This window comes from Crinia signifera, chromosome 3, assembly GCF_055691185.1.
Source record: "Crinia signifera chromosome 3, ASM5569118v1, whole genome shotgun sequence".
Taxonomy (NCBI): Eukaryota; Metazoa; Chordata; class Amphibia; order Anura; family Myobatrachidae; genus Crinia; species Crinia signifera.
Window position 1 is genome coordinate 168,060,276 of NC_139219.1, and position 12,305 is coordinate 168,072,580.

General features: G+C 48.1%; 1 protein-coding gene across 1 annotated transcript in view; it reads right to left on the reverse strand.

The window, feature by feature from the left end:
* The window catches only part of CDC40 (cell division cycle 40), a 51,068-nt gene extending 41,550 nt beyond the window's left edge, over positions 1-9,518 (reverse strand). The window contains exon 1 of the mRNA XM_083176905.1: positions 9,281-9,518. Coding sequence (XP_083033031.1) covers positions 9,281-9,430 — 150 coding nt within the window. The 5' untranslated portion in view covers positions 9,431-9,518. The remainder of the gene's footprint in view (positions 1-9,280) is intronic.
* Between the last annotated feature and the right edge of the window lie 2,787 nt (positions 9,519-12,305).

Genomic DNA, 12,305 nt, shown 5'->3' on the forward strand with positions numbered 1-12,305 from the left:
TCCACAAATTGAAAAGCTGTTAACTGCCGAGCGTGGGAGACCAGCTTTTAAGTTAGCAGCATGTTGCTAAGGTGACAAATTAAAATTCCACTGTTCCATCAAAAAGAACATTTTCCAGTAGCAATTTACAGAAGCACATTTTTATCGAAATGATAAATAAGTCTTTGAAGAAAAAAAGGGATCTCACTAGCAGTAAGTTATACTGGCTGCAGTAAGAGCATGTAGTTTTACATGTTTTAACAGTTTAGGCATAAATATATATAACTAGGTGATTCATCGCGCCCTACGGGCGCTCTTCACACCGTCGTAAGGGGCTGCGCCCCCTTAATTTGTGAACGTTTGTATATGAGAAATATGGTTAGAATTGTATGAAAGATGCCCTGTATTGCAACTTAGGTGTCCGCGAATCGCGGCAGGGGGGGTCGCGGAGGGTGCCGCGAATTGCAGGAGGGGGGGTCGCGGGGGGTGCCGCGAATTGCAGGAGGGGGGGTTGTGGGGGGGTGGATGCTGCGAATCGCGGGAGGGGAGGGATTGCAGAGAATCGCGGGAGGGGGGTTACGGGGGCGGGGGTTGCGGCGAATCATGGTAGGGGGGGTCGCGGGGGGTGTGCCGTGAATCACGGGAGGGGGGGTCACAGGGTGGGGTGCCGAGAATCGCGGGGGGGGGGGGGGGGTGTGTGTGCCGTGAATCGCGGGAGTGGGGGTTGCGGGGGGGGGGTGTGACGCGAATCGCCACAAGAAAAAATCAACACAGAAAGGTCAACACATGTAAATGTTGACATAAGTGTGGCACTTCATTGGTGTCCATGTCGACACATGAGAATGAATATGAAAACATTCAAAAAATGAAAAAAAAACTTCAAAAACTCATGTCAACCTTTTTCATTGTCGACCATAGCCATGTCAGTGTTTTCCATGTGCAATTTAATTCTGGAGCTGCCGCGAATCGCGGGGGGGTGCCGCGAATTGCGGGAGGGGGGGTCGCGGGGGTGGGTGTCGCGAATCGCGGGAGGGGGGTTTACGGGGCGGGGGTTGCGGCGAATCATGGGAGGCGGGGTCGCTGGGGTGTGCCGTGAATCACGGGAGGGGGGGTCAAGGGGTGGGGTGCCGAGAATCGCGGGGGAGGTGTGTGTGTGTGTGTGTGTGGGTTGTGGGGGGGGGGGGTGGGGGGGGGTGTGACGCAAATCGCCACAAGAAAAAATCAACACAGAAAGGTCAACACATGTAAATGTTGACATAAGTGTGGCACTTCATTGGTGTCCATTTTTCATTGTCGACCATAGCCATGTCAGTGTTTTCCATGTGCCATTTAATCCTGGGGCTGCCGCGAATCGCGGGGGGTGCCACGATTTGCGGGAGGGGGGGGGGTTGCGGGGGGTGGGTGCTGCGAATCGCGGGAGAGCGGGGTTCATGGGGGTTCCGGTGGGGGGTTGCCGCGAATCCCCGGAGGGGGGGTTGCGGGGGTTGTGACGCGAATCGCCACAAGAAAAAAAATCAACACAGAAAGGTCAACACTTGTAAATGTTGACATAAGTGTGGCACTTCATTGGTGTCCATGTCGACACATGAGAATGAATATGAAAATATTCAAAAAATGACAAAAAAACTTCAAAAACTCATGTCAACCTTTTTCATTGTCGACCATAGCCATGTCAGTGTTTTCCATGTGCAATTTAATTCTGGAGCTGCCGCGAATCACGGGGGGGGGGGTGCCGCGAATTGCGGGAGGGGGGGTCGCGGGAGGGGGGGTCGCGGGGGTGGGTGCCGCGAATCGCGGGAGGGCAGGGTTCACAGGGGTTCCGGTGGGGGGTTGCCGCGAATTGCGGGAGGTGGGGGGTCACGGGGGGGGTGCCGCGAATCGCGGGAGGGGGGGTTGCGGGGGGGTGTGACGCGAATCGCCACAAGAAAAAATCAACACAGAAAGGTCAACACATGTAAATGTTGACATAAGTGTGCCACTTCATTGGTGTCCATGTCGACACATGACAATATGAAAAAATTAAAAATAAATCTTCAAAAACTCATGTCAACCTTTTTCATTGTCGACCATAGCCATGTCAGTGTTTTGCATGTGCCATTTAATCCTGGGGCTGCTGCGAATTGCAGGGGGGGGGGGGTGCCGCGAATCGCGGGAGGATGGTCGCAGGGGGGGTGCCGCCAATCGTGCAAGGGGGGGTTCTTTTTGCCGCGAATCGCGGGAGGGAGGTCGCGGGGGGGGGTGTTTTTTCCGCGAATCGGGGGGGGGGGGGGTCACGGGGGAGGGTTTGCCGCGATTCGCGGGAGGGGGGGGTCGCGGGGTGGTGGTTATGCCGCGAATTGCGGGAGGGGTCGTGGGGGGGTTCTTTTTGCAGCGAATCGCGGGAGGGGGGGTCGCGGGGGTGTTTTTGCTGCGAATCGTGGTAGGGGGGGGGGTCGCAGGGGAGCGGGTGTTTTTGCCGCGAATCGCGGGAGGGGGGGGGGGCGCGCGGGGGGGAGGTTTTGCCGCAAATCGCGGGAGGGGGGCGCTCACCTGGTGGCTGTGGAGTAGCAGTGCTGGGCAACATGGGAAGGCAGTGGGTGTCTGGCACTGTCTGTGGGCTCACTGGGCTGGTTCTCTGTCACATACCTCCCAACATGACCATCTCCAGGAGGGACACAATGCTCTGTTTCTAGACTTCCCCTTAATGTATGATTGCCATCACCTGTTTTAAACAGGTTAATTTCTCAGAAAGGTGTTCAGCACAGATGAAGGCAATCACACATTAAGAGGAAAGTCCAGGAACAGAGCGTTATAGACACAGACACCCACTTTGAGTGACAGATGTAGCCAAATATATAGGAGATATATACCCAATATTAGGTACCCCCAGTGACAAAGATGCCAGTGACGTACGGCCTGGGGGCTTAGCCCTATACCTGCAGATATATGCAACCAAGATCTCTGTATCATCTGATTATTATGTGTATATTTCTCAATCAGTGTGCAATTGGGATACAAAATGTTTTTTTCCTAACCAGAATTACCCCTCCCTTTTGGCACCTGAGTGACATCACAATCTGATTGAGCAGCTTGCCAACAAATGTGTGTTGTAGTTGAGAGAGGCATAGATAGGTCAGCATTAGGAGGGATTGCTGACTCCTGAGTGCCATTGGAGAAGCCAGGGGTAGCTAAGGAAAAGTGTAGTGGTAGGATACAAATGGATGGCTTTTTTTGCAATGATGTGTTTGCAATAAAAGCTATTTTGTTTTTTTACTTACATCGCTGAGTGCTGGCTTCAATTCCTTCTACACAGAGGGGGTGTGTGTGTGTGTGTGTGTGTGTGTGTATATATATCTTCCTGCTAGTTGTCACCACTCACCCTGTCAGTATTCAACGCAGCCCCGTCATACGCCAATTCCCTCTTGCCCCATTTTTTGAGCGAGGAGGAATTGGCCTATGCTGCTCCTGAACCAGCGAGACTCGCGGCTAAATACAGCGAGTTTTCTGTATTAGCCACGGGTCTCGCTGTTTTGGGGAATTCTCGCCGTCCTGTGACAGCAAGGATTCTCCCAAAACATTGAATAGAGCGAGCGAGCGGCCGGCGCGGGGGTTAAACAGCGAGGATCGCTGGTTTTCTGCAATCCTCGCTGTTTAACCCCTTTGCCAGCCACATTGAATACCTGCCGAAATCTTAATTTTTTTATTATTGAAACAAGCTCTAACAGGCTTTGCCAGAATTCTCAGATCTCTGACTATACCAAATTACGCTTCTTGATTGGAGGTTTTATGTAAACAAACATTTGTTGCCAATATTATGTCACAAATGATTTTCACAATGTTCTATTGTTTTGAAAGCGAAGTGAAGATCATGAAATTTTACATACGAGAGTACATGTGGGTTTGATTAAAAAAAAATTAAACAATCTTCTCGGACAGTGGAATCTCAAGAACAGAGATTTAGAAGACTGGAACATGATTGCCCAGCTCATGCGGTTGCCAGTTCTGCAGAATCTGATGGAGAGATATGCAAGTGGGACACACACACACACACACACATAATCGCACAGCTCATGCGGTTGCCAGAGCTGAGGAATCTCATGAAGAAAGATTTGCTAGGCTGGAAGCTGGTGGCACAGCTCATGCTGTTGCCAGTGCTGCAGAATCTGAGCAAGAGAGAAATGCAAGGCAGGACCGTAATTGCACAGCTCATGCTTCCAGATCTATACTGTGTTTAATATTTAAATAGATATTTTGTAAAGAAACATTCTTAAAATCACAAGCATCGCCGGGTACTCTAATAGTGTGTACACACGGTTAGATTTGGCTTCCGATGTTCCCGATATAGGGCTTCCGAGCCCGATGCGCGCTCCCGTGTGAGCGCATATCGGCAGCCAGATAGAGAGGGCAGGCAACACTATATAGTGCAGATCTGCACTATATAGTGTAAATTGTGCCCCTCTGTCATGCCGTGAGATGCAAGTCCCGATGGGATCTGATCACGTCGGGACTCGCATCTCACGGCAGTATCTGCCGTGTGTACACACCATCAGGGCTATTTCTCACACCGTGCCACACAGAGTAGTTAGTAATGGACACGATTGTGTCCATTCACACGGGACGGCCACGGCCCAGCTGACCGGTTGCAGCCGGATCCCACCACTGGAAGGGATGGATGCGGGGCTGTGGCCATCCCTACCATTGTAAACTGCTGTGTGCGGCACGGCTTCCTGGTCATGTGGGGTTTCCTAAGTTTAAACAATATTTTTTTATAATTCAATTTAAATGAAAAAACTTAAACATCCCCCCGCCAAATGAATGAAATAGTTTAGTGAAAAATAAATAGGAGTTATTAGCACCCCTGCATCCTCACTCTTTAAAATCTAGAAGCCAGGATGAAAGTGTAGGAGCCAGACAAACAAAAATAGGGACAGTGCGCACACAAGGCACGTGCCAAAAATGTATGCCGTAATGCTTATTACACATTCTGCCACATGCCGTAATGCCCATTACACATTATGTCACACACTGTAATGCTCATTACATATAATACCACACGAAATAATGTCTATTACATCTTATGCCACATAAGTTCTGCTTACCTGCATACTCGTTGCATGCTGACAGGGATACATTGCTCGTTGCCATGGAGGGGGATTATTCCTCCTCACTACCGTTGTAACTGCAACAGGCAGGCAGAGTGGTGGACAACCCACCCGGCTGTATTAGAGCTGGTCCGCCGTGGCTATTTTGAAACTTGTGCCAGATCGCGATCCAAGCAGAGCAAGTGGTTTGACAGCCAATAAGGAGCTACCATTGGCTGCCGAACTGCAAACTCCGATTGGCTTGCAATGCCAGCTCGAGTTTTGAAATAGCCGTGGTGAACCTGCTCTTCTACAGCCGGGTGGGTTGTCAATCGCTTTGCCAGGCTGTTACTGCAAGCACACCCGGCCATGACCAGATTCATAGCAACCTGGCCCCTGGGATTTGTCAAGCCCTGTAATTGGCTCTCATTGTGACATTGCCTCTCAACCCCAGTAGCAAGATATTCCCCAAGGATAATCGATGAAATAGCGACACAATTGTTAAAGTTCCCCCAATGGCATTAACCTCATCCCCATGTCAGTTAGGGTATGCATCACTTGATAGACATCAATTAGGTTGACATGGGGTAAAGTCGACAGGGTGATTCCGTCAACTTGGTGAAGGTCGAGAGAGGGATTTTCACTTTTTTTTCCTGGATTTTGACAGTCGACATGGACACTGAAATGTAAAACCGCTGCGCTCGCCATGCTTCTGGCAGGGTGCCTCGCTACCCTTGGCACACTATTTTATTACTAGTGACCGTATACCGTCAGTTAAGAGGTTATTTGAAGCACTTACATATGCTGTATACAGTATGGGGGGAGAGGTTTTTTTTAGGCTCCCACCACTTGATGCCACACAACAGCAGCAATTCAACTGTTTTGCTTTTAAGGAGCGATCACTGCTGGCTCAGACTTTTCTGCTAGCAGCCTACTGAGGTGGTAAGCAGAAATTGTGCCCCAAAATATGTCCTATTTGGCTGCCTAAATGAGACTATTTGCGACGCGGGCATTCTTTATTTGGGTTTAGCCACTTTGAGAGAAAGCAAAAAAATGGATTGGGACAGCGCTGTGCAAAATAGTATATATTTATTAAAAAACAATTTCAATTTAAAGAGTGGCCAACAACACAGACAAGACAAACATACATAAAAATTGAGCTTTCACTCAGATTGGTTATTTGCCCCCATTGGGAAGTTAGTATGCATGCAAGTCCATCCAACCAATTAGTATAACTTTTAGGTCCTCCACCTATGTGCACATATTAGTGGTAACGGTTTTACTTGGTTATAAGCTTACAACAAGCCTTTTAGGTGAACTTTTAGGGAGTCCGGCATTCACTATCTGGTGGGTACCCCGACCGCTGATGCAGTCCGTATTGTGCGTTCTTGTCAGAGTTTCTACCTCACCAGTAGGAGTCCTGCATGTCTGTCAGCCCAGTCACGATCCCCAGTGTCCTCTATGCGTTTTACTACTTTGAGAAAAAACCTGCTGCTTTTGGATGCTCAAAAAGAGTAATAGGCACCCAATTGAAACAACTGAATTGCTATCATTGGCACCCGAGACAGCATTTGAATCGCCCCTTATACTGTTAACTATTTGTATGCCATTTGTAATGTAAAAGTTAAGATTAACAGATTAAGGGGGGTTTCCACTAAACTATCAAGTTAGCATTAAACCGGCTTCAGAAAAAAAAAAATGCCCAAAACCAGACCCGCTTTCATGCAGTTGACTAATTATCAGGTACCACTGTTTGATGCAGATTCTGCATATAAAAGAGTCCCTGGAAATAGCCAGGAGGCTGGCATGTACCCAATATATTTGCTAGCACTTGCCATTTCTTACCCTTACTAATATATTATTCAGAATAATTTATTGCTTGTTTAGTACTTTACTGTTAAAAATGCATATAAACCATACATATATTTACTGCAAAATATTACTGTGTGTATGTTTTTGCAAATGTATTCATTTGACGACACATTTGCTTGGCACCATGTGCAGCTAACAAGTATGCAAAGAATAATTCTAATCACTACAAATCACACTTAAGGTGCCCATACACGTTACAATTATTGTATCCAATATTGGATACAATATCGCATCTCATCTCGGTTTTGCGATAAAATGAGATGAGATCTAGTACAAAAAGTATGTGCTGCACATACTTTTTGTACTAGATCTCATTTCATCTTATCGCAAAACCGAGAAGCGATGAGATGCGATATTGTATCCAATATTGGATACAATAATTGTAACGTGTATGGGCACCTTTCAGCCACCCACTAGGAAGGGGTACAATATTCTAACAGGCAAACCATTGCCTGGCTCAAACCAGACACATCGGCTAATTTTACTTTAATAGGAGTATGTAGCACAATTTGAGGGCTGTTAAGAACCACCTGGCCAAACCAGTCTGCCAACTGTATTCCTACAATCTCAGATCCTATTGATTTAGCAAACTTAGGGCCTGATTCAAATCCATTCGCACGCAGTACCGATGTTGCGCGTCTGTGCATGCAGGTATCTGCGCATGTGCAGGCGTATGGTGCGTGCACCCTCGGCGACCTTTCGGGTCGCCGGGTGCATGCAGCCCATGCCGGCATGGAGGGGGGGGGCGGAGATGGGCGGGGAGCACCGGGCTGCCCCATTACCATATGGGAACGCCCAGCGTTCCATGGGCGTTCTCATGGTAATGAAGCAGTGACGCGGGTGTGGGGGGTGGGTAGCTGACATCACTGGATGTCAGCTGCCCGCCTATATCCACGCCAGCGTGCACGCAAATGTAAGTAACTGAAAATGCACTTATATATGCGTGCACGCTAAATATCATTCGATGGTCGGTGACCATCGAAAGATGTGGGCGGTTACCCGAGCCATGAGAATGGTTGTTTATTGAAAACAACCATTCGCAGCTGCTCGGGCGAAGCCGCACTTTGAGAGGGCGGCAGGGGGGTGGTCGTTCGCCAGGCGCGGTTTGGGGTTTTCGCAGCCTTGCGAATCAACCTGAATAAACCCCTTAGTCACAACCAGAGGGTCCACCAAGCCAAACAGAATGGGGTGCAAGGAAAATCAATGCAGTTTCCAGAACAGACTACCTTTCACTCATCTTCACAGAGGTGAAGCTGCTGAGGTTGCGGAGCAGGCCTGGGTAATACAGCGAACATACTGGGGTCTGCAGTCCCACTTTTTTACATGTGATAAATCGGATAAATAACAAGTTATTTACTAGTCAAGTTCCATAAGGCACTTGCACTACTAAAAAAGAAAACTCATCATCATGAAAGAATACATTATACTTTTGTTAGATTGTCAACCAACTAGGATAATATACAGTATTTACAGTAGTTTGCACTTATTTATATGGCACTGCTATCCACAGAGCTCGATAACAGTATAAATAAACTAAAGTTGAGTACAAATAACACGATCAGTGTACCCACCAGGGATGCTGGTATCGGAAAAAGCACACGTGGGTGCAACGATTGAGAGCAAGAGGGGGGGAAAGGGAGCAATGCTGCAGCTCAACAACCTGCAGGAGCGTACATCTAACAAAGTGCATACACACTACAGGATACGCACAAAGATATTATTAACGACCTTGTATTTGTGAATATCCTTAAACAACAAAAAAAACGTACTTCCTCATCTTTGCGGCTTATGCTATGGAATTTACGTAGCGTAACCCGCACCAAGCGAGACACCAAGCTTGAAGCGTAGCAAAGCCGCAAGGGGACAATGGTGCTATTCTGAAAGTGGCTAACATAACTGGCATAAGCTGTGGCCGCAAAGATGACGAAGTACCAAAAAATCTAGTGTGCAGACAACACTGAAAAAATCAATAGGGATTTGGTGCAGTCGAATAACATACGAAGTAGAAGCTGGTTTAAGACAAAGATAAGCTCACGATGGTACTTGAGATAAATGCCATCATTGTTAAATACACAAGAATCAATTTGAAAAATGTACTGTAGTTTTATTCCGTAATTAAGCTCATATTAGCTATGAGTAAACCTATATTTTTGTTCCTCTAGTACTGTACATCGATCGCCCCGTATATAATGCTAGGGATTCGATCATGTCCCCTGCACATCTGCGCTATGAGGGTGCACTGTATAGGTATTTTAGCATCGCTCTCCGTGATACGCAATCCTCATATAGCACTAGTAGGAGTACGCGCCACAGCAGAATATTGCTGATCCTACTACAGGCGCCTGATGCATTTCTCTCTTGGTAATTACCTTCACGGCCACCTCTGGCGCCGAATCCACGGCCCGCATCACTGCAGCATTCGGTGGTAGGGGTTTTAGGTGTGAGCCAGACTCCTCGTCCTCTTCTGCGTCGCAATCAGAACCGCTACTGTACGACACTAGAGCAGAAGCTGCCGCCATGATGGCAACGGAAAAGCGTCATACACCGCGGCCACCGCAATGCATGGCGGGCAGGAGGGAGGGAGGTTAGGAATGAATTGGGCAAAAACGCCAGTCTGTGCGTGTTACCTCCTGTAGTGTTAATAAAGTTTTGAAGAGAAGGAAAAATAAAAAAGTTTCTGTCACCGCCCTCCAACCCTAGTACTGTGCTACTGCAGCTCACTGGGAACGTCTTCTCTCGTTACAGTATGTGCGTGGGTGTTTGTCATGCAAAAGGTCGACACATGAAAAAGGCCGACATGTACCCTTCAACATCTGAAAGTCAGAAATCGGTACAAATTCATGAAGGGGCGTGGTCATTGGTAAATGGGCGTGGTCACATCCCCTTTCCTATACTTTCTATGAACAGGAGACCCAGAAAGAAACCCATACCCTCCAAACATGACCTATTCCATTAGGTACAAAATGCTCTGCTTCTGGACTTTTTTCTTAATTTAGGATTGCCATCACCTTTTCTGGATCACCGTTATCGTCACTGAACTAGTTCAACACAGGTGACTGGAATTATCAATTAAGAAAGAAGTCCAGAACAGAGCATTTTGTACCTAATGGAATGGGTGATGTTGGAGGGTATGGAAACCTGGTACAAAGTCCTTTTTGCCATAAAAAACTGGTACAGTTGGAGGGTATGCATGTATTAGGCCGACATGGTCAAAAAGTCGACACAATCAAAAGTTCGACAAGAAAAAGCTTATTATAGGCTCCCTATGCCACTAGGGTGGTAAAGTATGAAAAAGGCATTCAAAAAAAATCATAAAAAAGCGCATGTTGACATTTTTCTATGTTGAACTTTTGACCATGGTGACCTAATGCATGTCGACCTGCCGACCAATAGTGGTCAACCTAGGCCAGGGGTGTCCAAACTTTTTGCGACGAGGGCCAGATTTGGTGAAGTGTAAATGTGTGGGGGCTGACCATTCAGCCTGACATTCTTTGAATCATTAATTACATCAGTATGGCCCCCACTCTGCCCCTATTCACTCTATGTCCCCCAGCCTGCCCCTTCACTGTATGTCCCCCAGCCTGCCCCTTCACTGTATGTCCCCCAGCCTGCCCATTAACTGTATGTCCCCCATTCACTGTATGTTCCCCATTCACTGTATGTTCCCCACTCTGCACCCATTCACTCTGTCCCCCAGCCTGCCCCCCTTCTCTTAATGTCCATCAGTTCCTCCATTCATTGTATGTCCCCAATCCTGACCCTCCTTCACTGTATGACTCCCATTCACTGTATGACCCCCATTCACTATGTACCCCACTGTGCCCCCATTCACTGTATTATCCCCCATCCTGCCCCTGCTCCCCCTTCTCTGAATGGCCATCACTGCCTCCATTCACTGTATGTCCCCCAGCCTGACCCTCCTTTACTGTATGTCCCCCACTCTGCCCCCTCCCTTCTCTGTATGTCCCCCACTCTGCCCCCTCCCTTCTCTGTATGTTTCCCTTGTGTGAGCCAGAGGAAGGAGAGGCAAAGCAGGCACTGTAAGGTAGGGTTACCACCTTTGTGTTGAGCTATTCCCGGACAGTGACCCGCCCCTTGACACACCCACAGCCCACCCATTGACCCGCCCCCAGCCCCACCCCTTGACCCGCCTTATTTTTTTTTACATTTGCTTCAAATCCATTCTTGATTTCGCACACAGTAATACCACGTACACGTTACACACTGTAATGCCCATTACACGTTATGCCACACACTGATGCCCATTATATATTATGGCACACACCGTGATGCCCATTACACGTTATGCGATGAGTGGACAACTTTTTTTATAAATAGGGAGAAAATGGACAGCGCGCGCCGAAGGCGCGCACCAAAAATTTGCCCCATAGTGCCTATTACACGTCACACATCCATATTATACCACATGCCATAGTGCCTATTACACATTATGCCAGGGCTCAACAATTTTTCATAAAAGAAGGACAACAGTGCGCACCAGAGGTCATGATGCCCATTACAAGTTATGCCAGGGCTCAACAATTTTTTGTAACTAAGGACAACAGGGACGCCGAAAATTTACACCGTAATGCTTGTTACAAGTCACACACCCATTACATATTATACCACATGCCATGATACCCATTACATGTTATGCGACACCGCAATGCCCAATTCATATTATGCAACATACTATAATGCCCATTACACGTTATACCAAACACTGTAATTCCCATTCCACATTATGCCACACACTGTAATGCCCATTACATATAATACCACATGCCGTAATGCCTATTACATATTATGCCACATAAGTGCCGCTTACCTACATGCTTTTTGCTACGGGTTTCATGCTCTATGCCAGGGGTTGCATGCTCTATCAGTCAGGTCAGCAGGAGAAGAAGAGAGGGTCCCTGTTGAGGGTAGGAGGGGACCCTTACGGCCTGCTAAGGCAGGGGGGCAGCCACAGGCAGCCCACACAGGGCTGGAGACAGCACTGGCCTGCAATACACAGTGGTGGGGCTGGGGTGGGCAGTGGAGGGTGCCTCGGTAGTCTGTCAGACAGACACTGACTGGGACTTGGGTCTCTGGGACAGCTGGTATGGTGTCGGTGTCAGTGTCACTCAGTCTGGACAACAGGCCAATCAGTAAAGCAGCAGGGGGCAACTTAGGGCTCCTCAGATAGCGAGTGCCAGTCTGCCACACAGCAGCAGCCATGGGGGGGGGCACTTTTACTGTTAGGTAGGCAGTGGAAGCACACTAGAATGGCTGGACATGCAGCATCCAGCCTGATGTCAGCCAACCTTATAATTAAAATGTCATCAGAATCCTTGACATTGACCCCTGACACTGCTCTCTAACACTGACCCTGACACAACTCTCTGGCACAGC